Genomic DNA, 27,086 nt, shown 5'->3' on the forward strand with positions numbered 1-27,086 from the left:
AAGCCTTCCCTGGCCACCCCATATAAGGAACCTGTTACTTAATGCTGCTGTAACAGAAATATCCGAAATGGGTGGGTTTAAGGAACATAAATTTATTTTCTCATAGTTTAGAAGGCTAGAAGTCTGAATTCAGGGCACCAGCTCTAAGGAAAGGCTCGTTCTCTGTGGGCTCTGGGGAAAGATCCTTGTCTCTTCCAGCATTCCTCTGTTTCTTGGTGAAGGTCACCTGGCATCTGTCCTCCCCCATTTGTGCTTCCTTGTCTCTGTCCTGCTCTATGCTGTTCCTTATAACTCAGAAGTGATCAGGTTTAAGACACATCCTACACTGATATGGCCTCATTAACATAACAAAGAAAACCCTATTCCCACAGGGGTTAGGACTCCAACACATATTTTGGGGGGACACAATTAAATTCATAAGAGAGCCCTCATTCCCCTATTCTTGGTCTCAGCACGTGGTTTGTCTCCTTCATGGCAGTCTGGAATCATGTATTTTTCAGTTTATTGTTTATTGTCTGATGCCCCTGGGGCTAAGCTGCCTCATCCAGTCTCTGGTCCTCCCTTTCCTGGGCCAGGGCTCTGACAGTGACAGGGCATTCTATGCCTCTCACTCATCCATTCAGAATAACCTAGTGATTAGGAGCATCGAGTCTGGACCCAGACTGCCTGGTTTGTAGGCCTCTTCCTAGCTTTATGGCCTTGGGCAAGTTATTTCACCTTTTTGTGCCTCAGTTTCCTCATATGTAAAATGGAGATAATAGCAGACCCTACCTCATAGGGGTCCTGGGAGAAACCAGTGAGCTGTTAGGCCAGTGCTTGGCACACATAAGTGGCATGTGAGTGTCTGCTTCCTGGCCAACTGCCTGGAAGAGATCCATATTTATGCCTATTCCCAAGAAAAGTGATCCAACTGAATGTGGAAATTATAGAACAGTATCATTAATATCACATGCAAGCAAAATTTTGCTGAAGATCATTCAAAAATGGCTGCAGCAGTATATCCACAGGGAACTGCCAGAAATTCAGGCTGGATTCAGAAGAGGACGTGGAGCCAGGGATATCATTGCTGATGTCAGATGGATCCTGGTTGAAAGCAGAGAATACCAGAAGGATGTTTACCTGTGTTTTATTGACCATGCAAAGGCATTCGACTGTGTGGATCATAACAAACTATGGATAACACTGCGAAGAATGGGAATTCCAGAACACTTAATTATGCTCATGAGGAATCTTTACATAGACCAAGAGGCAGTTGTTCGGACAGAACAAGGGGATACTGAGTGGTTTAAAGTCAGGAAGGATGTGCATCAGGGTTGTATTCTTTCACCATACCTATTTAATCTGTATGCTGAACAAATAATCCGAGAAGAATGGGGCATCAGAATTGGAGGAAGACTCATTAACAGCCTGCGTTATGCAGATGACACAACCTTGCTTGCTGAAAGTGAAGAGGACTTGAAGCACTTACTAATGAAGATCAAAGACCACAGCCTTCAGTATGGATTACACCTCAACATAAAGAAAACAAAAATCCTCACAGCTGGACCAATGAGCAACATCATGATAAACGGAGAAAAGATAGAAGTTGTCAAGGATTTCATTTTACTTGGATCCACAATCAACAGCCACGGAAACAGCAGTCAAGAAATCAAAAGATGCATTGCATTGGGTGAATCTGCTGCAAAGGACCTCTTCAAAGTGTTGAAGAGCAAAGATGTCACCCTGAAGACTAAGGTGCGCCTGACCCAAGCCATGGTACTTTCAATCACATCATATGCATGTGAAAGCTGGACAATGAATAAGGAAGCCTGAAGAAGAGTTGACGCCTTTGATTTGTGGTGTTGGTGAAGAATATTGAATATACCATGGACTGCCGAAAGAATGAACAAATCTGTCTTGGAAGAAGTGCGGCCAGAATGCTCCTTAGAGGCAAGGATGGCGAGACTGCGTCTTACACACTTCAGACATGTTGTCAGGAGGGATGAGTCCCTGGAGAAAGACATCATGCTTGGCAGAGTACAGGGTCAGCGGAAAAGAGGAAGACACTCAACGAGGTGGATTGACACAGTGGCTGCAACAATGAGCTCAAGCATAACAATGATTGTAAGGATGGCGCAGGACCGGGCTGTGTTTCGTTCTGTTGTGCATAGGGTTGGTATGAGTCGGAACCGACTCGACGGCACCGAACAACCTAACGACAACAAGCGTTTGTTACCATTTATCCATGAATTGAAGCAATCGAACCTCAAACCTTCACTGTCACCTATTCTGGGCCAGGCCTTATCTGGGGGTTCAGATATGAATCAGGTCCAGTTCTTGCCATCAGGAGCTTCCTGTGTGGCACAGGAGAATGACAGGGGGTGGGGAGGGGCAGTGCCATGTCTGAGGGGGAGCAAAGATGCCACAGAAAGGGCCTCTCAAACCTCCTGCTCCCTGTCCACAGTCTGCTAACCTTCCAGCCTCTGTGCTCACATGCTTCTTTAAAACAATTCTGAAAACTGATACCAAAACAAAAGCTCAAAGCTCAGCAAGTCTTTAGGAGCTCCCATCCATTTTCTCATCTAGCCACCTCTCTTCTGTTTTCAGCTGGGCCTTTCTGTCTTTAACCAGCTTAGACTCTGTTGTCAGTCCTTATAGTCTTCCTTTGCAAATACCCTGATCTCCCTCGCCTCTTCCTCCCCCAATGTACTCACCCGGGAAGCCCCAGGCCTGCAGGAATCTGCCCACCCACCTTCTCTGAGTGTGGAAGACAGTATTACGTGCCACACAGACAGGGTCCCAACTCCCAGCCTCAAAAGGACATTAACCAGACTCAGCAATCCTCTAGTGTGTTTCCTAGCGAGCTGGCCCTCCATCTCTCCCAGATGACCAGTTCATACCCTTTCTTCTGTCCTCCAACTTCCCACCACTTCTCTCCCCTACCCCACTTGGACTCAGAGTCCTCTCACCTTCTTGAGGGCTTCACACCTTCTGTAACCCCCTCTCCTGCACCATCCATCTCTCCCTCTGTCATGGATTGAATTATGTCCCCCCCAAAATATGTGTATCAATTTGTCTGGGCCATGATTTCCAGCATTATGTGGTTGTCCTCCATTTTGTGATTGTAATTTTATGTTAAGAGGATTAGGGTGGGATTGTAACAGCATACTTAACCCAGGTCAGATCCCTGATCCAATGTAAAGGGAATTTCCCTGGGGTGTGGCCTGTACCACCTTTTATCTCTCAAGAGATAAAAAGGAAAGGGAAGCAAGCAGAGTGTTGGGGACCTCATACCACCAAGAAAGCAGCACCAGGAGCAGAGCACGTCCTTTGGACCCAGGGTCCCTGCGCCTGAGAAGCTCCTTGATCATGGGAAGATTGAGGACAAGGACCTTCATCCAGAGCAGGCAGATAGAGAAAGCCTTCCCCTGGAGCCGACAGTCTTGAATTTGGCCTTTTAGCCTACTTTACTGTGAGGAAAGAAATTTCTCTTTGTTAAGGCCATCCACTTGTGGTATTTCTGTTACAGCAGCACTAGATGGCTAAGACACCCTCTTCACGGAATTATCCTCTCTGCATACAAACATGTTCTAGGATATCTCATTAAAAAACACAACAAAACACAAAAACCTTCCCTTAGCATTTATCTTGCCTTTTTTGGGAGAAACAGGAGTTCTTGTCTAGTTGATGAGGGGATGCTCTTCTTTGCAGAATGCCAGCGAGTAAGCATGGAAGAAACGCGAACATTAGAGAAACTTCATTTTCTAACAGCAATGAACAACTGATTTAGGCAAGAGTCATCAGGATGCGAAAACTAGGTGAAAGGTTTTAAAGAACAGAAGGTTCACACAAAGCTCAAGTGGCGCAGCACAGATGGCCTGGTACTCGCAAAGAGGAAAATGTACCTTTTTAATGGAGAGATCTGATGGACATCCCATAACCAGGGCACAGCTGACAGTCTTCCCCCCTCTTGGGATGATTATGAAGTATATACCGTCACTATGAAGAATTCTTGCCACATGTATTTAACCTAAGTCTAATCAAGTCTCTAGACCACAGGTTGGCAAACTAAGAGCCAAATCTGGTATGCCTCCTGTTTTATCTCAGCCTATGAGCTATGAGTGGTTTTGACATTTTTCAATAGTTAAAAAGATAAAAAGAAGACTATTTTGTGACATGTGAAAATTATGTTCAATTCAGATGTCAGTGTCCATGAATAAAGTTGTATTGGAACACAGCCACGCTCTGTTTTCATATTGTGTATGGCTGCTTTCCTGCTACAATGACAGAGCTGAGTAGTTACAACAGAGTCTGCATGGCCTGCAAAGCCAAAAAATATTTACTATCTGGCCTTTTACAGAAAAAGTTTGCCACCTTCTGCTCTAAACCTAACTTCCAGCTATGAGAGATACAGGAGATAGAAGAATAAGGTAAACAACACCAGACTCATCCACATGTGGGACATTCTACAGGACAACGGGCTACTCATTTAAAAAAATTATCGTCATAAAAAGAAAAAGCTGGGTGAAGGTGACAATTATTAGAAGAAACCAAAAAAGACATCACCACCAAATGCAGTGTGCAAACTTTGGTTAGATTTTGTGGGGGGAGAAAATCCCAGCTATCGTTGCTGTTGTTAGGTGCATCAAGTCAGTTCCAACTCATAGCTATCCTGTGTACAACAGAACGAAACATTGCCCGGTCCTGTGCCACCCTCGTGATCATTGTATGCTTGAGCCCATTGTTGTAGCCACTGTGTCAATCCATCTTGTTAAGGGTCTTCCTCTTTTTTGATGACCCTCTACCAAGTATGATGTCCTTCTCCAGAAAGTGGTCTCTCCTGATAAGATGTCCAAAGTGTGTGAGATGAAGTCTTGCCGTCCTTGCTTCTAAGGAGTATTCTGGCTGTACTTCCTCCAAGACAGATTTGTTCGTTCCTCTGGCGGTCCATAGTATATTCAATATTCTTTGCCAACACTACAATTCTTCAGTTTTCTTTATTCATCAGCTATCGTTATGTGAGTATTAAACCAGTTGCTGTCAAGTCAGTTCTGACTCATGGCAACCCCATGTGTCTCAGAGTAAAACTGTGCTCCATAGGTTTCCAATGGCTAATTTTTCAGAAGCAGATCTCCAGCCCTTTCTTCCAAGGCACCTCTGGGTGCACTTGAACCTCCAACCTTTTGGTTCGCAGCTGAGCACGTTAACTGTACCACCAAGGAACTCCATGTATGTATGAGTAGATGTGTGTATGAGCTCCTCTAGGGCAGGGTATCGTCAATTACCACAGTTTACCCAGCATCTTGCAAGTGCCTGGCACCTAGTAGGTGCCTGATAACTGCTGGCTGCAAACAGGATTGAAGGAAGGAATAAACTTTCCAGAGGAAGAAGCATCTGAGTGCATTCGGAAGCATGAATAGGATGTTGCCCACAGGCGAAGCCTCTGATGGAGCCCCCAATCAGTGCTGCTAGTGCCAAGGATGACACTCATTCTGGGAACCCAGACAGAACTCTGACCTGTGAGTAAAGGTCTGGGCAGGCAGAATTCAGCTTAGGAGTATGCCAAACTGTGAGTATCAGAAGGGCTCAGCAGCAGAATGGTTGATCTCAGGAGGTGCCAGGGTGAGCAAACAGAGGAGATATAAGGGCAGAGGACAGGCCCCCATGCTGGTTCACACCATAATTCCCAACACCAAGCCTTTGCCCAGAGATCTCCCTACCTGGTGATCTGTCTTACCTGTTTTTTGCCCAGACTCAGTCTTATAGGCCCATTTTACCCATTGCCATGGAGTTGATTCTGACTCATAGCGACCCTTTAGGACATTAGAACCGCCCCATAGGGTTTTCAAGGCTGTAATCTTTATAGAACCAGGCTGCCATATCGTTCCCCCGTGGAGCGGCTGGTGGATTCCAACTGCTGACCTTGTGGTTTGCCCCAAAGCACTTTAACCACTGAGCCACCAGGGACCCTTAGTCTCACAGGGCAGAAGTATTTTCTTCCTTCTCTGAACATTGAAGGAGCCCTGGTGGTGCAGTGGTTAAAGCATGGAGTGGTTATAGAATGCAGTATTGTAGTATGGCTAGAGCACTTCAGAGAAGACTGGAGTATTTCACAGTGGGGGATAAAGAATGTCACTGAGGGCTGGATTATTTCAGGAGGAGCTAGAGTACTGGTGGGGGGTGGTGGCGCTGGAATATTACAGAAGGTGGCTGGAATGTTACAGAGAGGGTTGGAGTCTTCCAGGGGAGACTGGTTTATTTCAGAGGGAACAGCAGTATTTCAGAAAGGCTGGAACTTTTTACAGGGTTGGCTAGCACATTTTGGAAGTGGGTGGGCATGGTGTAGATCCTGGAGCTTGCTCCAGGGAGTCCCCTGAGTCCTAAATCTGCGGCACAAGGATTTTGGGGGTCCCTGGAGCCCAGTTCCATGCTCTCTCCTTCCTCCAGAGAAGGCCGTCACTCTCCAGTTCAGCCACAAGCAGTCCTTCAGTGTGGGCTACAAGTTAATGCCAGTGACCATGGCCTTGAGGGTCAACATTCACTGCCTCCTCAATGTCAGTGGCATCAAGAAGCAGGCAGTCTAGGTGCAGAGCATCCTGCCTCAGCTCTGGGACTCCCAGGAGAGGGCCAGGTTAACTTGACCATCCCTCTGCCTCTGAGCAGAACTCCCCTCCCTTCCTCAGCAGCCTTCTCCAAGGAATGGAACTGGCAGTGGGTAGTATTCCTGGGCCCAGAGCCCTCTGCTTCCTGGGGTCTCTTCGCTGTCTACTTTCAGTTCCTTCTGTCTTGGTGGGGGGCTTGCTTATTTCCTGAGTCTTGGAGCACTGTTGGGGTGGGAGAGGCTTCTTTGCTTCGGTGACCCTTGGTACCTCCTGCAGTCTTTGAGATCTGAATGAGGCCCTAGGGGGCCAGGAGTGTTCTATGCTGGCGAGGGTGTCAGTGGGCAGAGAGTGGAACTGTGTGTAGCTCCGGGTGGCATTGGGCCTTCAGGGCCAATTCCCGTTCACTACGCTATGTATGGGCTTTAGCTACCTACTGGGCTCTCACTTCGATAATGCCAGCAGGGCTATGCCAACTTCCCAAGCTGATGTCCATCTGACACATTCCACCTTCCCCAGCATGAGTGGTCAGAGCCCCATCCCCACCAGAGCACCAATCTCTGGTCCCTGTGTCTACACAGCCCAGTTGTACGCCATGTGCAACAAGAGCTTCTCAGCACTGGGTTGAGTTTCTCAGGCAGGGTCAGGCCTGGGGCTGCTGTCTCCTCTTTTCAGTTGAGGTGGTTCTCCATCAGACTGGAGATTTTTGCTTTGCCTCCCAGCAGATTTAGGTTCCCTGGGAGAGGAGAGACCCTGAGAGTGTGGGTGAGAGGTGGGGGGTCCCAGCAGTTCCTCGAGTCTTCTCAGCCCAGGAGGAGGAAACAAAAATATTATCCCTCTGAGACAGCCAGCTCAGCCTGGCCTGGCAATTACCCAGGCCTGGGGTCCTGTCTTGGTTATCTAGTGCTGCTATAATAGAAATACCACAAGTGGATGGCTTCAACAAAGAGAAATTTATTCTTTCACAGTCTAGGAGGCTAAAAGTCCAAATTTAGGGAGTCAGCTCCAGGGAAGGCTTTCACTCTCTGTCGGCTCTGGTGGAAGATCCTTGTCATCAATCTTCTCCTGGTCTAGGAGCTTCTCAGGGCAGGGACCCCAGGTCCAAAGGACGCACTCTTTTGGCATTACTTTCTTGGTGGTATGAAGTCCCTCATGTCTCTCTGCTTGCTTCTCTCTTTTATATCTTAAAAAAGATTGGCTCAAGACACAATCCAAACTTGCAGATTGAGCCCTGCCTCGTTAATATAACTGCCGATAATCCCATCTCATCAACGTCATAACCCGATTCGGTCAAGTTGATTCTGACTAATAGCGACCCTATAGGACATAGTAGAACTGCCCCATATGGTTTCCAAGGAGTGCCTGGTGGGTTCAAACTGCCAGCCTTTTGGTTAGAAGCCACAGCTCTTAACCACTACACCACCAGGGTTTCCATAAACATCATAGAGATAGGATTTACAGCACAAAGGAAGATTATGTCAGATGATAAAATGGTGGACAATCATACAATACTGGGGGACATGGCCTAGCCAAATTGATACACATATTTTGGGGGGGCTCAATTCAACCCATGACATAGACCTTTACCTTACACACAGATCTTCATTATTTTTCCTAGCTGCATGGTATTCCATTGTATGAATGGACTGTGCTATATCTAACCTAGCCCCCAACTAATGGACTGTTGGGTGGGTTGTTTCCAGTCTTTTACTATTGCAAGCAGTGGTGCAGAGAATAACTCATTTCTCACTTGAGCAAGTATATCTGAAGGATAAATTCCCAGAAGGAGGATATCTGGGTGCATTTGTAATTTTGATCAATTTTGCCAAAATGCCCTTTTTGGGATCTATACCAATTTATATTCAGATCAGCATGTCTGAGAGGGCTGTTTCCTTACAGAATTGCCCACAGAGCATGTTATTAAACTTGTGGAATTTTTTGCCAAACTGATAATGATATCTCAATGTAGTCTTTTTGACTTGCATTTCTTTTGAGTTTGTGCTTCTTTTCATATGTTTAAAAGCCATTTGTATTTACTTTTCTAGGAACTGTCAGACCATATCCTGTGCCTATGCTGGTCCTTGTTATGGATTGAATTGTGTCCCCCCAAAATGTGTGTCTTCTTGGCTAGGCCATAATTCCCAATGTTGTGTGGTTGTCCTCCGTTTTGTGATCTGATGTATTTATTCCATGTGTTTTAAATCCTCTATGATGTTAATGAGGCAAGATAGAATCTATAGGATTAGGTTGTATTTTAAATCAATCTCTTTTGAGATATGAAAAAAGTCAAGCAGAGAGGCAAGGGACCTCATGCCACCAAGAATGAAGAACCAGGAGGGGAGCGAGTCCTTTGGACCCAGGGTCCCTGCACTGAGAAGCAACTAGACCAGAGGAAGATTGATGACAAGGACATTCCCCCAGAGTCAACAGACAGAAAGCCTTCCCCTGGAGCTGGAACCCTGAATTTGGACTTTTAGCCTCCTAGACTGTGGTATTTCTGTTGTAGCAGCACTAAATGACTAAGACTTCCTTTAATGAATTTTCCAAGAATTTTTTTATTAGAGAAAGCCCTTTGCCTGTGATCTGATTTGCAAATATGTCTCCCTTGTCTCCCTAATTTGTCATTAGTTGACTGTAACAATTTTTTTTTTTTTTTTATCGTTTTTGGATTTTTCAGTCATGGTTAGACTTTTTCACAGTATGAGGTAATAAATTCTGCCATGTTTTCCTCTATTGCTTTTATAGTTTCTTTGTTTCCTTTTTTTCTTCTTCTTCTACTTTTTTATATCTAAGTATTTGATCAATTTGGAGCTCATCCTGGTGCTAATTTTTGTTCCCTCTAGTTGGCTACCTAGCTGTCCCAAAGCCATTTATTAAAGTGTCCATCCTCTCCTACCTTGAGATGCCACCTTTATCAAATACACAATTCCTGTGTGCAGTTCTACTCTGACACACGAGGTCGCCATGAGTCAGAATCAACTCAGCGGCACCTGGTGGTGGTGGTGGCAGCATGTAACTGGGTCTCTCTGCGGACATCCTATTCTAGTCCCTGGATCCGTTGGTCTCGTCCTTCACCCACATCAAGTTGTCTCACTTACTGAGGTCTGAAATATCACCTAGCAGTAGTCGGAAGGAGCCCTGGTGGTGCTGTGGTGAAGAGACTGGCTGCTAACCAGAAGGTTGGCAGTTGGAAGCCACCAGCTGCTCCTTGGAAACCCTATGGGGGCAGTTCTACTCTGTCCTATGGGGTCGCTATGAGTCGGGATGGACTTGATGGCAACGGGTTAGGTTTTTGGGTTTTAGTAGTCATAGTATTGCCTTTTTCTTTTTTTTTACATGTACAATTCAGTGACATCGATTATAGTGTTCAAGTTAATTCCCTCCTGCCCTCTCCCCCCAAGTTTTTCTGGTGTTCTTTTCCCTCTTTCTCTTTTTCCTGTGATGGGAAACTGCAGGACGTCTGCTCATGGGACTTACATTCTTATAAGGGAGGAGACAATAAATAATTACAGGTCATTTGGTAGGTGCTAAGGAAAAAATTAAAGCTGGATAGAGGGGGAGAAGGGAACTAGGAAGTAGTATTCAGACGGGCAACCAGGGAAGGCCTTGGATGAGGTTGGAGACACCTGAGTGAACAAGGGAGGCTACGTAGACACCTGGGGGAAGACATTGCTGTCAGGACCAAGGGCAAGTGCAAAGGCCTGAGGCAGGAGCACATCTGCATGTTGAAAACAGCCAGAATGGAATGATCAGAGGGGAGAGTGGGAGGCGATGAGGTAGATCATGCAGGGCCTTGTAGGTCACAGCAAGGACGCTGGCTTTTCCTCTGAGACAGGGAACCACGGGAGAGGATGAGTAGAAGAGTGACATGTTCTGACCTCCGTTTTAACAGGATTGCCCAGACTGCATGTGGAAGGCTGACTGTTGGGGTGAGGGCAGCAACAGGGAGCACAATAGGATTTGGGTGTGTGAATGAATGGTAACTTGGTTTCCTTGTCCATCTCCCCACAGAACTGTGAGCTTCATCTGCAAGGACAGGCACTGAGCTTATGCAGCTCTATATGCCAAGGGCCAGGGACAGGGTGGGCATCAATAAACATTTGTGGAAGGAAATAGGGAAGACAGACTAGGCAGGAGTGGCCCCATGCCCTGGGAAATGGCTCCTCAAAGGCCACAGATAGTGGAGGGAGCAGACATGGCAAGAGAGCTGGTTCTCTAACAGGGACCCCCTCCAAGGAGAGAGGGGCTAAGGCTGGGGGAGCTGGACCTGCCCTACCCAGGAACTGTGACCCCATCAAGGACCAGGCTGTTTGTGGTTTGTGGTGGAGTTTTACCACCACAGAGACCCTGGAGGAGGCTTTGTCCTCAAGGGTGAGTTGGCCTGGCAGAGATAAGAGCAACTTTCCCCGAGTCCTGGCACACTGAGGCCCTGTGAAGGAATAATTGTCCATTTTACAGACAACTGGGCCCTCTGCAGTTTCAGGGAGTGACCAGGCACAGGAGGAAGGATGCCTCCCAGCATTCAGCTAGCCCTTCAACCCCGCCCAGGCACAGCTGCTGAGGTCCTACTGGGCACGACACCCACTTGTGGGAAACAGAAGCCATGAGACCCACAGGCCCTCCTGACACTGTGGGCAGAATGGGCCTGGGAGCAAGGGAGGTAGATAAGAGGTGTTAAGCTGAGGGACAGAGGAAAGAGGTCAGGCTTTGAAGTCAGGCCCGGCTTTGCCACTGCCTTGCTGTGTGACTCAGCAAGTAGCATCCATCTGGAACCTTGGTCTGTGCATCTGTAAAATGCAAACAGCGTCTGTCTCTTGCCTTACAGGACTGGCCTGGGGGCTGAATGAGGCAGCAGAGTTCAACACTTCCTGAAAGTGCTTCCTTCCTAGACTCCTCTCAGCCTGATTGGGGAGCTGGTATCCCTGTCCCAGCAGGAGTTCTCCTGGGCAAAGGAGAATATGGACTGTGAGGTTACCTCAAATTCCAGGCCTGTGAGGGGATCCAGGCCAGGAGGGATCTGACCATTGGGACCTACAGGGCCTACCAAGGCCAGGTGAGCCTGCATATACCCTCAGGGCAGGCAGGTGGGCCTGGCTGTGCATCAAGCAGCTGTACCTCAGGCAAGGCTTTTGCCTTCTTTGGGCCTCAGCCCCAGGAATCTCTGGGGCATTGGTTGAGGGCGGGCAGGAATCAAAGGCCTTCTAACAGGCAGATAGGGCAGGCTTCAGGAGTAATGAGCTCCCTGCCTTTGGCGGTAGGTAAGCAGAGACGAGCCAAGCACTGGGCAGAACTTCACTCACTCACTCACTCACTCGTTCATTAAACTCCTATTGAGAACCTGCTTTGTGTGGGGGACACAGTGACAAAAAAAGTCACCCTTGCCCTCCTGTAACTTACATTTTAATAGAGAAGAGAAACATGAATGGCAAGAAAGTAGGGGCTGGTCCATAGGGGCTGAAGCAAGAAGGGGAGTGGCTGAGGGGAGTGAGGTCAGGAGTTACTCACCGGTCACCATCTGGACAGGCGTCATTTTTTTTTTTTTTAATTTTTATTGTGCTTTAAGTGAAAATTTACAAGTCAAGTCAGTCTTTCATTAAAAAACTTATATACATCTTGCTATATGCTCCTTGTTGCTCTCCCCCTAATGGGACAGCACATTCCTTTTCTCAACCCTGTATTTCCGTGTCCATTCAGCCAACTTCTGTTCCTCTCTGCCTTCACATCTCCCCTCCAGATAGGAGCTGCCCACATAGGCTCATGTGTCTGCTTGATCCAAGAGGTGCACTCCTCACCAGTATCATTTTCAGTCTTATAGTCCAGTCCAATCCCTGTCTGAAGAGTTGGCTCCAGGAATGGCTCCTATCTTAGGCTAACTGAAGGTCTGGGGACCATGTCCTCCGGGATCCTTCTAGTCTCAGACCATGAAGTCTGGTCTTTTTATGAGAATTTGAGGTCTGCATCCCACTGTTCTCCTGCTCCTTCAGGGATTCTCTGCTGTGTTCCCTGTCATGGGAGTCATCAGTTGTAGCTGGGCACCATCTAGTTCTTCTGGTCTCAGGCTGATGTAGTCTCTGATTTATGTTGTTTTCTGCCTCTTGGGCTCATAATTACCTTGTGTGTTTGGTGTTCTTCATTCTCCTTTGGTCCATGTGTGTTCAGACCAATTGATGCATCTTAGATGTCTGCTTGCTAGTGTTTAAGACCCCAGACTGGACAGGTACCAATTTTAGGGGTTACAATGGTCAAGGGTGAGAAGGAGTTACCCAGGTGAAAAGTGAGGAGATGGGGCAGGGAAGATGTTGTTCTGGCAGAGGGAACCATGTGTGGTGTGCACAAACATCTGGATGATAGGAAAGAGCTGAAAGAAGTTAGTCTGGCTAGAGCCAGGGAGAGGCTTGGCTGAGACTAGAGACCCAAGCATGGCCTTATGGGTCTTGCTGAGTGGCCTAAGGGGCATAGGGAGCCACAGAAGCAGGAGAGTGATCCAACCAGGGTAGGAACATCACAGAAGGTTGTGCGGGATCTCTTTAAGATCCCTGCACACCCTAAGACCATGCACAATCTCTGAGGAGCCCAGGCCTCTTAGGCACCACCACCTCATTAGAGCCACCTCAGGGAGGATGAGGAAGCTCATTTGTCAGAGGAACCTCAGAGAAGTGATGATGCTAGAGGACCCAGGGCTGGGGGTGGCGAGCTTGTGGGGAAAGTAGATGAAGGTTCATGAAGGGAGAAGGCACTTGGCTGGACACCAGGAAGCCAGGGCAGGTCTCAGCTGTCATGAACTCAATGACACAAGAAGTCTTAGCTTGTAGGATCTCAGGCTCAAAGGACAATTCTCTCACCCAAGGAAGATGGAAGCTAGGCTCCCAGAGGTTAAGTGAATTGCTCAACGCCACAGAGGAAGTCAGGTGGCAGAAGTTAGGGCCAGGGAGAAAGCAACTATTTACGGAGCTCCAAATCTGCAAGCCCAGGACTGGACACTAATTATATCGCATCATTTAATGCAGGCACAGCTTCATTCTACAGGTGAGTAGCCTGAGACCTGGACGGCAAGACTCTTGTTCAGGGTCACACAGAGAGGGTTAGAAACCAGGTCTGCAACTCCGCATCCCGCGGCTCCTCTGGGACTGAGACTGGGGTTGGGGGAAAAGCGGAGAGTGTCCAGGAGTGTGTGGGAGGGTGGGGCTGTGTTTCTGGGACTTTCCTCGCTGAGGTCAGCGACCTCGAAATAGCCTTTGTGGGGTGATCTGCTGAGCGCCCCCGAGGCCGGGTCACACCCTTTCTGCCCCTCCCACCGCGGGCACAGGCAGCCGCAGAGCGTCCCCTCCGCTGGCCTAGAACTGCTTGTGCCACGTGAACCGCTCGGTGCCCACCCTCTGCCTCGCTGGCTGGTGAACTTGCTCTCGGATGATGCTGACAAGCTGAAGCTGGTGCTGCAGCTGCATGGCCCCGTGGCTGTCTACGCCGACGCCTCACGACGCTCCTTCGCCTTCCATTCCCAGGGCTTCTGCTCTGACAGCAGCTGCAGAGAGTCTGGCCAGGGCTGCCCCGCGCTCGCCAATCAGAAGGCGAGGCTGGCTCCGGGCACGCCTCCTTCCGTGACGTCACCCAACCGGCCCTGGAAGCCCCGCCCCGTGGCCTTGTTCGGGAAAGGCGGAGATGGGCGTTTCTCCAGGGCTGGAAAAAAGTCGTGTGTGAGCCGCGAGGTTGAGAAAACACTGCCTCGTCAGCGCTCGCGTTATAACATAAGCCCTGAAAAGTACAGGTAGGGAGAACAGATTCTTAATTTTAAAATGTGTTTATTAACGCAAACATTCCCTTATCCCTCCATCTGTCCATCTATGGGTCCTACACTCAAGATTTTGTGTGCAGGGCGCTGTGCTTTCTGGGTGCTGGCGATAAATAACGATGAAGCCGGTGCTTGACCTCAGGGAGCTCATAGTCTAGCGGAGAAGTCGGACGGTAAACATCACGCTTTCTTTAGAATCACTGTCATTCTAGGGAGGTAAAGTACTGCTGCTGAATAACGAGGTGTCTAAATTAAAAAAAAAATTATATATATATTTTAATTTGGATTGGGGGCTCAGGGCAGCCTCCTGAAGCAAGAAGGGTGTTCCAAGCAGAGGAGACAGCTTGTGCAAAGGCACTGAGGTTGGCAGGCACTTGGAGGGCTCTGAGAAGCAAAAGGAGGACATAGAGAAAAAGAGTTATGGAGGGGAAGCAAGGTGAGATAAGGCTCTGGAGGTTTGGGGGAGCAGATTATTCAGGACCTTGAAGGCCGTAGTAAGAAAGTAGGATTTTATTTTAAGTGCCTTGGGCAACCACTGGATGGGTGGGTGGGGGTTATCCTTTAAGCAGGGAAGTCACTTAATCTAATCTGTGTTTTAAGATCTTCTTGGCTTTGCATGGAAGACAGACAAGAGGATGCAGAGGGGCAAGAGAGGATACAGGGAGACCTGTTAGGGGGACTTATTAACTGCCCGCCAGGCTGGAGGTTGGTGGACTAGATGAAAGGGAGCCATGTGAGTGTAGAAATGTCAACAGACTCAAGAAATAATCAGAAGATAGAATCTTCAGGTTGATGGATTGAATGTAGGGGCAGAGGGACGTTAGGATGAAGTCATTCATCCATTTATTGAACAATTATTTATGGAGTCCCCTCTGGGTGCCAGGTTCCGTTCTCCAGAGGCAGACTGGGTTAAAATCCTAGCCCTGTCATTTACTAGCTGTTTGGACTTAGGAAAGTTTTTTAACCTCTCTGTGACTTGATTGAGAGTCCCTGGGTAGTGCAAACAGTTAAGCAGTCAAAAGGTTGGTGATTTGACCCACCCTGAGGGGCCTCAGAAGAAAGACCTGGCAATCTGCTTCCAAAAGGTCACAGCCTTGAAAAGTCTATAGAGAACAGTTCTATTTTTCAACACATGGGGTTGTCAGTCATGAGTTAGAATAAACTCGATGGCAACTGGCTTGGTTTATTGTTTTTGCCTTGATTTCTTCATCTGTAAGATCAGGATCTTTTTAACACCCAAGAGGATTGTTTTAAGTGTTAAATGGGATAATATCTGTAAGACAGTCAAGAGCAATTCCTGGTACATAGTAAACCCTACACAAATGATAGCTAGTATTGTTGTTGTTTTGGCCACTGGGGATACAGCTGTGAAAAAGACCAACGATTCTCATAAACTTATATTTGTGTGTGTGTGTGTAGGATGTAAACAAATGAGACAATAAAGAATTATCGGATAGTCTCAGGTGGTAGGCAGAAAGTTAGAACAGGGTGGTGCGCTAGAGCAGTAGTTCCCAAATTTGACTCTCGTTAAGATAACCTGGAGATTTAAAAAAAAACTCCACAGTCCAGGCTGCACCCCAGACCGATGAAATCACAATCTCTAAGGTGAGACCCAGCCATCAGTATTTTTTGAAGGTAGGTAATTCCGTAGTGCAGACAAGTTTGAGAACAACTGTGGTAGAGAGAAAAAGGAGGGTTCTTTCAAGGAGGTGGTCAGGGAGGGCTCCTCTGAGCAGGTGACATTTGAGCAGAGCCTGAAGAGTGAAGAAGGAGCCATCATTAGAAAGTCAAGAGGAAAATCCTTTGGGCAGGTGTCTGGCCTGGGTGCCTGCATAGCCTGGAGGTGCCCTTGCCCGAAGTGGGGAAAAGTGAGGCAGGGATGGGCTTGGGTTGGTGGTTCCAAGAGAATGGGTGAGTGAGTGATGATGACTGAGCGAAGACCTTCTTCCCATCCAGAGGTCAGCAGCTAGAGCAGCTGGACCGCATTGTGTTCCTGGTGGTGTATGCCTGCTGGAAGATTACCCTATTGGCTCATCAAGAACTCACTGTCGCTGCTGTGCGGCACCAGTGGCTACGTCCTCGTGTCTGCCAAAAACACTTGTGGCATCACCACGGCCACCAACTGCATTCCACTGCCACCTGTAGCTGGGCAGCCCTCAGCAGACATCCTGCCTTTCACCAAGACTTCCCATCCCCCCCCACCCACACCCGTCTCTTGAGAGAAGCAGGCAAGTACTATCCAGAGGCCCAGGCAGGGTCAGAGACCTAGTCGGAGTCACACAGAAAGCCTGAAGCATGATGGGCCCCAAACCAAGCCCCTGTCTCTGCCCAGGGCTGTTTTCAGGAGGCCTTCCTGTCCCTGACCCCTGACCCCTTGCTTCTGGCCCTGGTGGGTAGATCTGGTTCTCCAGTGGATGCAGGTATGGGTGGATGGGGGATGGGCACCACACTGGACAAGGAAATGTGTGTGAAGACAACAAAAGCAGTAGAAATGCACCAGTTTGGGTTTTATAATTACTCATCATGGCTAGGCTGGCATTCCCCTTGATACTGGCTTCAGGAAAAAGTCAATTCAGTAAATACATCCTGGGAGAATGATTGGGGACAAGGTCTCCTGTGAGGCCATTCCGCATACAGCTAAGTAAGCAGTGGGCCCTTGCCAACCACTGGCTGGGGACGGGTCACCTCTCTGGGGCTGGTGTTTGGAGGTAGGAACTTGGAGATGGACACTTGGGGCTAGAAATTTGAGGCCAAGTTCTTGGGCTAGGTTCTGGAGCTGGGTTATGTGGCTGAGTACTTGGACTGGGGTACTTGGGGCTGGGTGCTTGGGCCTGCTTCTTTGACTAACCAAGGCTCCATTTCTTTAGTGGCCTTATACAAATGAGCCCGCCTGCCCCTAACCTGACTCTCCTCTCTGTGGCTTCACAGTGCGTGGGAAAGGTGTGACCCTGCCAGTCTGAGCTGTTTCATGGAGATACCAGAGGAAGGGGAAAGAAAAGGCTCCCTTTGGTCTCTCCAGCAGGCCTTCCTGAGTGCTAACCCCCGCAAGCTAGGAAGCCCAAGCTCCCCAATCCTCTGCCCCTTCCCCCAAGCCATCTGCTTAAAGGAAGCGGCTTCTCAGTTCCTCACAGGAAGCCGCAAGCATCCTCTGCCTCACCTCCTACCAGCTGCTATTGACCCAGGCCCTCCATTGGCCCAGGTCCTCTTCCAGACTGGACCTAGGAATACTCTGTTCCCAGCTCCATCCTCTGCTGCTCAGCCAAGAAAAGGTGTATATGGAGTCCTTCTCATTTCCTTCAAACCTCTGTGGCTCAGGCTGTGGGTAAAACCTGATCACAGAGGCCCTCGAGTGCCATGCTCAGGAGCTTGGTGATCCCAGAGCTGTAGGACTGAGTATCTGGAAGGGAGAGGAGAGAACAGGCCTTGCATGGATCCCCAGGATGGACCCCTCCTGAGAGCTTCTGGAGTGTCTGCTGCAGAGCAGAGGTGGTGTCTGATTCATCTCAGTCTCTGGAGTCCATTCTGGGGCCTGCCCCAGGGAGCTGGCTGCTGGTAATTATGGAGGGGCTCCTGGGTTGAGAAGATTCCAGGATGAAGCTGTACTGCCACCTGGTGGCCGCATTTGTATATAGCATTAAGGGATGTGGGAGCCACTGCAGGGAAGGGATGTGAGTGGAGTTTCAAGGGTATGAGAGTGGAGAAGCCCTTAAAGAATAAGGAAAATCTCTAGATAAAGGGAAGACGCTTATTAAAGAGAAAGACACCCCTAAATTGAACATTTGGGAAATACATTCTGGGTCTGGTGAGAATCCAACTTCTCCCTGCCCCATTTTACAGATGAAGAAACTGAGGTCCAGAGATGATGACAGAGGATCTCAACATTTTACAGCGAGTCAGCCACAAAGATGGGATCTATTTCTGGACTTGTCCTAGGGTGTGGTCCCAGAATGCGGAGTCACCCGGCTAGTTTCTAGCCACCCTTATTTGTGACCAAACATGACATCTCCCAGTGTCGTTACCCACCTTAATCACCAAACTTGGCACCACAGGGTGGCTTTTGGCTGCTTCCAAAAATAAAATCTACCCTCAGAGGGCTGGGATCTGACACAGCTGAGGGGATTCAGAAGCCTGCACTCCAAGCTCAGCAGTCGTCTTAGAGCAGGAAGGGCCCAGAGGCTACGATGCCCTCTCCTCGTTTTACAAATGAGAAAACTGGACTCTGAGAGGGCGACCAGCTTTCCCCAGGTGACCCAACCCTGGACTCAGCCATGTGTCTCTGAAAGTCCATGGAGCACCTGTTGCATTAGTCAATTCTGTTCGGTGACCATCATCCTGCCTCATGCTTTGTGAATGGGATGATGTGGTCTGTGCATGCTGACAAGGGTGAGTGGGTGGATAGAAGGAGATGGAAGGTGAGGAGGTGTGACGGAGGGAGCAGGGAGATCATGGATGTTTGGGGGGTGTCTTAGTCATCTAGTGTGACTGTAACAGAATACAAGTGGATGGCTTTAATAAACAAAAGTTTATTCTCTCACAGTCTAGTAGGCTAGAAGTCCAAATTCAGGGCATTAGCTCTAGGGGAAGAGTTTCTCTGTTGGCTCTGGAGGAAGGTCTTTGTCATCAATCTTCTCCTGGACTAGGAGCTTCTCCATGAAGGAACCCCGGGTCCAAAGGACGTGGTCTGCTCCTGTCACTGCTTTCTTGATGGTGTGAGGTCCCCCTGTCTCTCTGGTTGCTTCTCTCTTTTATATCTCTTGTAAGATAAAAGGTGATACAGAGCACACCCAAGGAAACTCTCTTTACATTGGCTCAGGGATGTGACCTGAGTAAAGGTGTTATAATCCACCTTCATCCTCTTTAACATAACCCAATCTTGCCTCATTAACCACAGGCTGAGATTAGGATTTACAACACTTAGGAAAATTAGAGGACAATCACACAATACTGTGAATCATTGCCTAGCCAAATTGATACACATATTTTGGGGGGACACAATTCAATCTATGACAGGGGGCTCCTTGTTTGTGCACTGCGAGCTCCAAGTGGGTGGGAACTGGGTCTCTTCCACTGTATGGTGCCTGACACAGTGCCTGGCACAGACCAGCGCCCCGTAAACGGCTGCAGTAAAAAGGCAAAGAGTTCTCCCACACAGCTCCAAAGGGAGGCCGCACCTCTGTGGGAGGTCAGGTCTCCTCTCAAGGGGCTGGTCTTTTCCATTGTCATTCATCCTGAGAATTGCTGAGGCCTCAGATCTCAAACCCTGGGGACATAGTTGCCCACCTTTCTCTGGCCTTGATGTCCTTCAAGGGCATAAGATGCCAGGGTGTATGCTCCTGGGTTGTTAGTTGCTGTCAAGTCAATTCTGACTCATGGCAATCCCATATGTGCAGAGCAGAACTGCTCCATAGGGTTTTCAAGGCTGTGACATTTTGGAAACAGATCACTAGGCCTGTCTTCTGAGGAATCTCTGGGTGGGTTCAAACTATGAACCTTTTGGCTAATAGTTAAGAGCTTAACTGTTTGCATCACCCAGGGACTCCATGCTTCTGGGTGAGGGCCCTAATTTGGTGTGCACCCTTTGGAGATAGGCCAGGAAAAGCAGGGCCTTCGAGCCCCAGAGAACAAGCCCTGGCTCCAAAGTTGGATTATCTAATTCCTGCTTGTTATTTGGCTATTTACTCTTGATTTTATGCAGGTCCTTAATAGTTACAACTGACATTGCAAACCCTCATGGCATAATGGTTAAGAGCTATGGCTGCTAACCAAAACGTCGGCAGTTGGAATCCACTAGGCACTCCTTGGAAACTCTATGGGGCAGTTTTACTCTGCCGTATAGGTCACTATGAGTCAGAATCAATTCAACAGCAATGGGTTTGTTTTTTTTTGTTTTTTAACATTGAATTATTGAATGCTCACTATGTGCCAGTCAAGCAGCATGCTAAAACCCTTTTCATTCATTATCTAATATCATAACAACAACCCCTAGGCAGTAGGTACTATTATTATCTCAGTTTACAGAGGAGGAAACTGAGTCACAGAGAGATGAAGAAAAAGCTTCCCTAAGAGCACATAGCTAGGAGGTGACAGAGAAGGACATGAACCCAGGTCTGTGGGATTCCAGAGAATTCTTGACTGTGAGGCTCCACTGACTTATCTGAGAATCCCAGCCTTGTATGTGCTAAAGAACACTACGTAAAGGGTTAGAAGCCTGTGTCTGTTTGGGCCACAGTGTTAAAGGGGATGCATGGCCTCCTCTTCCCCATAGGCCTGCTCAATATGGACATCGGTATCATGGGGGTGGGGGCCAGGGAAAAGGTCTGGGAACAGGAGATCCAGCCCCCACTTTCCATGAGGATTGGGGAGGGACAGATGGATGGGAGTGGAGGAGACTGGCCTCAGGCTGAATTCTCACATATATTGAGCCCCTACTGTGTGCCAGGCATGTACCCAGAACTGGGAATGAGATTAATTCGACACAGTGCCCTCCCTGAAGGGGCTGGGAGACACATGCTTATGTCCCTGGATGTTAACCTTCCAGACAGAGGTGAAATTAACAGGTCTCAAGGGGGTGGGATGTTTGAGACCCACCTCCTTCCAAGGGCAGAAGCCCACTGTACTTGCCCCTCTGTGAATGGCCCTGGCCGAGGCAGGACTTTGCTTGGGCTTGAATGGTGAGTGAGCATCACATCACGTCAGGGGGTTCAGCACCAGCTTCTGCTCTTGGACACAAGCTGCGGAGTTAGGATTTGGGACACAGACAGTGCCCCCACCAACTCTGCTACAAACAGAACTTCTCTGGGGCCCCGGGGCAAGCCAGCTGTGGCAAACATTGGAACTGGGGCTCCAGTAAGCAGGCTAGGGCCCACCCCACCCACACATGCACAAACACTTAACTGCAAAAGAATTTCTGGATTATAAGAGGGGCTGGGTGGGGGAGGCCTGAGGGGCAGCTGCCTTGGAACTGCTCCTCACTGTTTTTCTCCATTGTGGGGAGGAGGGCTCCAAGCCTCTCGATGTTATAGCCCTTTTGTGAGCAGCTTTTGTGGTTCACACGCGGTCACTTGTCTGGGGTGCAGGTCTTCCCAGGAGGGCTGGGCTAGCATTGAGGAAGGTGTGCCCACTCACAGACAGTCCCACCTCTCTCCACCAGTGCTGGAACCGGCCCTCCCCTTCAGTGCCATTTGATTTCCAGGCCTTCCTCTTTGCCTTTCCCCTGGACAGGCCTCCCAAAGTTCAAATGTCCCTGACAGGGCCAGGGCTGTCCTTCCCTTCCCATCCAGAAGGCCTATGCACTTCATGTGCAAACCGTCACCCTGTCCCCAGAGCTCTGTTACATACCCCTTCCCCAGGGCAAGGGGGCTGGCCTTGTATTCTCTATCTGAGGGAGACCACTCTAGTTCCTCTTCAGGGAATGGAGATCTGGCCTCTGCATCTCTGCCTAATCAGAGCAGCAGCTGGAAGCTTTTCTCACTGAGAACAAACTGAGCTCTGGCTCCCCATGCACCCTGAATAGGGATGTCTGAGTTGGGTTTGGAAGGATAGAAGGGAGTTTTTTAGGTAGGTGAATTTCAGAAGGACGTTCCCGACAGAGAGAGCAGCATGAGAGACAGTATCAGCTGGTTGTGTTCCAGTAGCTGAGGATGGCTTTGGGGGAAAATGAGGGTGTGGGAGTGTGGATGAGGCCGGCAAGAGCCAGATCTTGTTGGATCTTCTCATAGCAAGGGGATTCACAGAAAGACAAAGTGTTTTCTAAGAGGAGTTTATTTTGTTTTCTCATCTAGGTCATTGAGGAGACTGACAAGAAAGCTCTGAACTCCAACTGGAAGAGGGAGGGCAAGGAGGAAGGAGGGAGTCCTGGGAGCTGCTGCTACTCCTCATCATCCCCTTCTTCCTTCCCACTGGCAAGGGTCTTATGGGCCACGTAGCCCAGACCGGCACCAACCTTGGCCATGACGGCACTGCCGCCACCGGTAGCCCCTGTGAAGCAAGCACAGAAGGGTCACTGGTTTCTGGGAATCCAAATGTCTGGAAATCACTGGTTGAGCCCAAAAAGGCCTTGAGGGGGAAGGCAACGGCTGCGAAGTGAATCTTATTTCCCGCTTACTTGCCTCTCAAATCAGAAATGTGTTTCAGAGAAGAAAAAGACACAACTAATGGCTCAGTCTGTGGAGCTGTACCTCATGTCTGCGAGGAACACACTGTGTTACTAGTAACGCTAATGACAGCCACCTTGTGGAGACCTCACTGTGTGGGTGCTGGGAGGTTCACAAACAAGAGGTCCTTCATCCTTGCTGCAGCCCTGGGACCTATGAGAGGACAACCATCTTATAGCCAACTGGAGAGTGTTCCTAGCCCTGTCCGCTCCCTTCACCCCGTCACTGCAGGGTGTGGTCTGGCCAGGGCCTTCCCCCTGCCCCCTCTGAGAAGGCTCCATGCTGCCCAACTGGTTCACTGGGCTTTTGCCATCCATAACTGAGAGAGAGATGTGAGAGTTCAGGGAGCCAGAGGGGGAGTTTGTCAGGGGTGGTTTTTCTCCAGGATTTTAGAGGCCTCAGAAAGAGAGGGAGAGGAGAGGAAATGAGAGATAAGGGAAGGAGGAAGGAAAGGGGAAGGGAGGAGGGAGGGAGGAAAAGAGAAAGGGGAGGGAGGCAAAGGGGGAGAAAGAGGGAAGGAGGAAGAAGGGGGGAGGGGGATGGGGAGGGAAGAATGGGGGAAGGGAAAGGGGAGGTAGGAGGAAAGGGAAGGGGTGGGAGGAGGAGAAGGAGGAAGGTCAGAGGGAGGGGGAGAGACAGAAGTTTTGTATCTTCCTTTTCCATGGTATTCAAGAAACTCAAGTTAAGACCAGGGGTGGTGTGAGCTTGATTTGAGTTGTTCGATCGTGTTTCTTTGCCACTATGACTCTCTGAAATCGAGCATGCTAAATGCTAAAGGGGGATGATTTTCCTGGTTTCCAGATGAGGGAACTGAGGTTTGTGGTGACTTGGCCAAAGCATCAGTGGGGCACCAGGCCTCAGAGGCTAAAAGTGAAGCTTCTGGAATCAGACTAAGTTTGAATTCTGGCCCTGGTACTAACTAGCTGTGAGAACCTGAGTAAATTACTTAAGCCCTCGGTGCCTCTGTTTTCCCACCTGTATGTTGGGGATAATAAGAGTGCCCACCTCACAGGGCTGAATTAGCCAGAGAAAAGGGCTCAGAATAGTACAGAGGACCAGGTGGCCCTGGTGCCGCCGTCTAAGGGCCTGTGCCCCCACTCACCGAGGCTCTGGAGAGTGGCCACCAGGCCTCCAGCAGGCACACCGCCACCGTTCAGCACCGCAGACCAGCTCATCATCCAGGCGGCCATGGAGTTGGCGGCGATGCCGGCACTGGTGAAGCCCAGCACCGGCAACCCCGCGGCCATGAGCCCTGGAGGGAGAGGAGGGGTGAGCGCCCCCGCAGCAGGGTCTCGCCCCACCTGCCCACTCGCGCCCCCAGACGCACCTCCTCCGACCACCATGTAGGGCAGGGCATCCCAGAACCCAGAGCCGCTGTCCTTTGACCTGTCATCGGAGCTCTTGCCTGTTGGGAGAGCGGACAAAGAGGAGTGAAGTGGGGAGGAGGCCACGCACTGTGTCCCGCGCTAAGATCACTCCCAGAGCTGGAAGCCGCCACCCTCCCGTAAAGGAGAGCGGCATAGAAGGGGAGGGACTTTACTCCAAGCACCGTGCCTGGTATGTAGCTGGCATTGACAACATTTCGGAGGAATGGAGAAATTGACAGAGTAGGAATTCGAACCTGTGACGCTGGCTATAGCAACATTGTGCTGTCCATTGTAACAGCTTCTCGCTTTCAGAGGCACACCAGAGATCCTGAAACTGTGCTCAAACCTCCCTCTCCTTCTTTATCCCACAGAGACTCCCTCCTCCTTCCTACCCACCCCACTGACACCGCCCCCCAGGGCAGAGTTCTTACCTGCCTCCACTCCTAGGCAGGTGAAGAGTAGCAGGTAGCACAGAACGAGCGATACCGCCTTCTGCCGCATGGTGGCGCCGCGCACTGGCTTTGTTGCAGGCCCTGGAGTGCGGGAGAAAGGGAGGGGAAGGACCACAGGCCGTCGGATGGAGCCCAGGACCCTCTCCGGACCTTGGGTTTTCGGATTCCTCACAGCAACAGTGGGAGTGAGGTTTCTGCCTCACGGGGTGGTTAAGAGAATTTAATGAATGAAAGTTCTGGTACGGTGCCTGCACATGGTGAGCCTTTATTATAATTATCAGTGTTCTAGGTTTTGTCATCACTTGGACAGGGTACTAGAGTAATCCTCTTCTCTGGGCCTGTTTATTTATCCTTCAAATGGCGGTATTAATTCAGCCTCCTTCAGAGCGTGGTTGTCATTTAGAAACTGTTCACCATATATTCTTAACACTTAGAAGAGGGCCCGGCACATTAAAAAAAAAAAAAAAAAAAACTTATAGTGACTGTATTGGGTAGTGTAGCACTGTCCCATAGAGTTTCCCAGGCTGTAATCTTTACAAAAGCAGACTGCACATCTTTCCTCTGGCACAGCTGCTGGTGGGTTGAAACGCCGACGTTAGCAGCAGAGTGCTTAACCACTGCGTCACCAGGGCCCCTTACCTGGCACATAGAATGTGCTAAAAAAAAAATGGTTGTTAAACTTATTTTTAGAATCCGTTAAGTACCTACAGGTACCAAGCACTGGCCTCACATCAACTTCATTTTTCAGATGAAGAAAGAATAACAGAGCAGTAAAGGAGATTGCCCAAGGTCACACAGCAATAATAATAGTAAAAATGGCCCTTCCATGTACTGAGCAATTACCAGTACTCAGCCCTTTATGGCACAAGGTCACTTATATCCATAACAACTCCATGAGGTAGGTACCATTGTTATCAATCCCTGTGATAGCTAAGGAAACTGAGCTCATAGAGGTTAATACCCCCAAGACTGCTCCACCCACACTTAACAGTCACTCCAGTTAGCTTCATCTGTCTTCAAAGATGACCTTCCTGTCACCTTATCTCCTACAATAACAGGGTTTCAGAAATTGTCCAGTCCTTTGGGAGATAAGGTGGTTTGATCTCCATTTTACAGATGAGGTAACTAAGGCCCAAAGAGGTGAAGTGACAGGGTTGAGACCACAGAGAGCTGACCTACCACCAGTAAAGTAGGTCTCATGCATTCTGAGACTGTCCTAAAAGCCCCAACCCATCTGCTCAGACCAGTCCCAGCCTAGTGCACTAAAAGGGACCCAGGGAGGTAGCCTGGCAGAGGGTAGCAGCTTGGCATCCCCACCCCATAGCTCCTGGGTTTACCTTGGAAAAGGGAAGAAAGAATCTTCCTGTCCAAGATCTGCTGATGGATGGAGCAGTGGCGAGGAAAAGGCTGTTGGGCTGAAGGCTGGCTTTTTATAATCGATTTGGCTACCCTCCACCCTGCCCCAGGCAGCCAATTGCTGTCAGAGTTTCCATTTCCTGCACTCCTCCTAGTTTCCTTTTCCTGGTCTTCTTCAGCTCTGTGCACCGGCAGCATCTGTGCGCTGCCTGCTGGAAGAAAGATGTAATTCAAGCTGGGAAGAAGGGGAGGGACTTTTCCAAAGCAGGCCACACTGTGGTGGAGTCCATGGCCCTAGTCAGCTTAGTGAAGCGCAACCATCAGTTCCTCCCAGGGCACAGAGGCTTTGCAGGATTCAGTTCAATTAATAATAATATCTGCTATTTATTGAGGACGTGCTGCATGCCAGGACTTGGGCAAAGTGCTCTATGTACATTGTCTGTCTCCAATCCCACAGCAGCCTTGTGAAGTACCATTTACTGTTTAGAATCCCCATTTTGCAGTTGAGGAGATTAAAGCTTTAGAAATGTAGTCATTCTATTCCATTGTTCCCCCCGGATGGCTGCTTCTGGGTATAGGCTTATAAAAAGACTAGTGAACCCCATGCTCACGAGGCCATTGTCACATATCCTTTGCTATAACATGGGTCCCCTTGCCCTAGATGGTACCCTAGATATGAGTCGGAATGGCCTTGAAGGCAATGTTTTTTTTTTTTTTTTTTTGGTCTTAGTGGATTGATCATTGTTTAAGCCTTTGGGTAGTGATGCTTGCAGAGGCACTATGGATAAGAAGTGCAACCTGTATTTGGAGTACACAGCAATTCCCGTAAATTGCCTTTTCAACTGGAAGGGGTCTGTTGTAATTAACCTGCCACCAGGGGGTTGACTGTTCTACCTGAGTAATATTGCTGTGTTGCTGCCTTCTGCTGGCAGATTGGCTATTTGTTGGTTGTTGCTAGGTCAGCCTTGTAGAGGGAGCCGAAGTTGTTGGACCCATTGATAGACTTCATTCTTGCTACCATGGCCACTCATTTACAGGTCAGTTGCAAAGCAATGTTTTGTTGTTGTGTGCCATCAAGTCAATTCCAACTTACAGTGACCCTGTAGGACAGAGTAGAACTTCTCTACAGAGTTTCCTAGGCTATAAATCTTTACGGGAGCAGGTCGCTAGGTTTATTCTGCAGAGCAGCTGGTGGGTTCAAACTGTCAAATTTTTGGTTGGCAGCAGAGCCCTTAACCATTTCGCCACTAGGGTTCCTTTGCAAAACAATTGTTCTTAGGTGCTGTGGAGTCGATTCCGACTCATAGCTACCCTGTGTACAACAGAGTGAAACACTGTCTGGTCTTGTGCGGTCCTTATGATCGTTGTTATGCAGCCACTGTGTCAATCCA

At 49.0% G+C, this 27,086-nt stretch overlaps 2 protein-coding genes across 2 annotated transcripts in view; one reads left to right on the forward strand and one right to left on the reverse strand.

The window, feature by feature from the left end:
• The window catches only part of LOC111752025 (uncharacterized), a 29,022-nt gene extending 4,207 nt beyond the window's left edge, over window positions 1–24,815 (forward strand). Inside the window, exons 3-6 of the mRNA XM_064279936.1 lie at window positions 6,427–6,533; window positions 11,566–11,631; window positions 13,811–14,343; window positions 16,324–24,815. Of these exons, the coding sequence (XP_064136006.1) occupies window positions 6,427–6,533; window positions 11,566–11,631; window positions 13,811–14,343; window positions 16,324–16,636 (1,019 nt within the window). The 3' untranslated portion in view covers window positions 16,637–24,815. The remainder of the gene's footprint in view (window positions 1–6,426; window positions 6,534–11,565; window positions 11,632–13,810; window positions 14,344–16,323) is intronic.
• On the reverse strand, window positions 22,111–25,795 carry LOC100675777 (interferon alpha-inducible protein 6-like). Its single transcript, XM_003415265.4, has 5 exons — window positions 25,677–25,795; window positions 24,319–24,420; window positions 23,848–23,925; window positions 23,623–23,772; window positions 22,111–22,344 (listed from the first exon to the last, which is right to left on the reverse strand). Exons 2-5 carry the CDS (start codon window positions 24,386–24,388, stop codon window positions 22,235–22,237), a joined length of 408 nt encoding a protein of 135 aa, XP_003415313.1. The 5' UTR covers window positions 24,389–24,420; window positions 25,677–25,795; the 3' UTR covers window positions 22,111–22,234.
• Between the last annotated feature and the right edge of the window lie 1,291 nt (window positions 25,796–27,086).

The sequence above is a fragment of the Loxodonta africana genome, chromosome 3 (genome assembly GCF_030014295.1).
Source record: "Loxodonta africana isolate mLoxAfr1 chromosome 3, mLoxAfr1.hap2, whole genome shotgun sequence".
NCBI classification, from domain to species: Eukaryota; Metazoa; Chordata; class Mammalia; order Proboscidea; family Elephantidae; genus Loxodonta; species Loxodonta africana.

What these genes read in the sequence shown, in the direction of transcription:
- LOC100675777 (XM_003415265.4), bottom strand. Translation starts at nt 24,388, where the DNA reads ATGCGGCAGAAGGCGGTATCGCTCGTTCTGTGCTACCTGCTACTCTTC. An exon ending in CTACATGGTGGTCGGAGGAG is followed by an intron (nt 23,773 to 23,847) that starts GTGCGTCTGGGG and finishes CTCTCCCTCCAG; the next exon opens with GGCTCATGGCCGCGGGGTTG. An exon ending in GGCCACTCTCCAGAGCCTCG is followed by an intron (nt 22,345 to 23,622) that starts GTGAGTGGGGGC and finishes CTTGCTTCACAG; the next exon opens with GGGCTACCGGTGGCGGCAGT.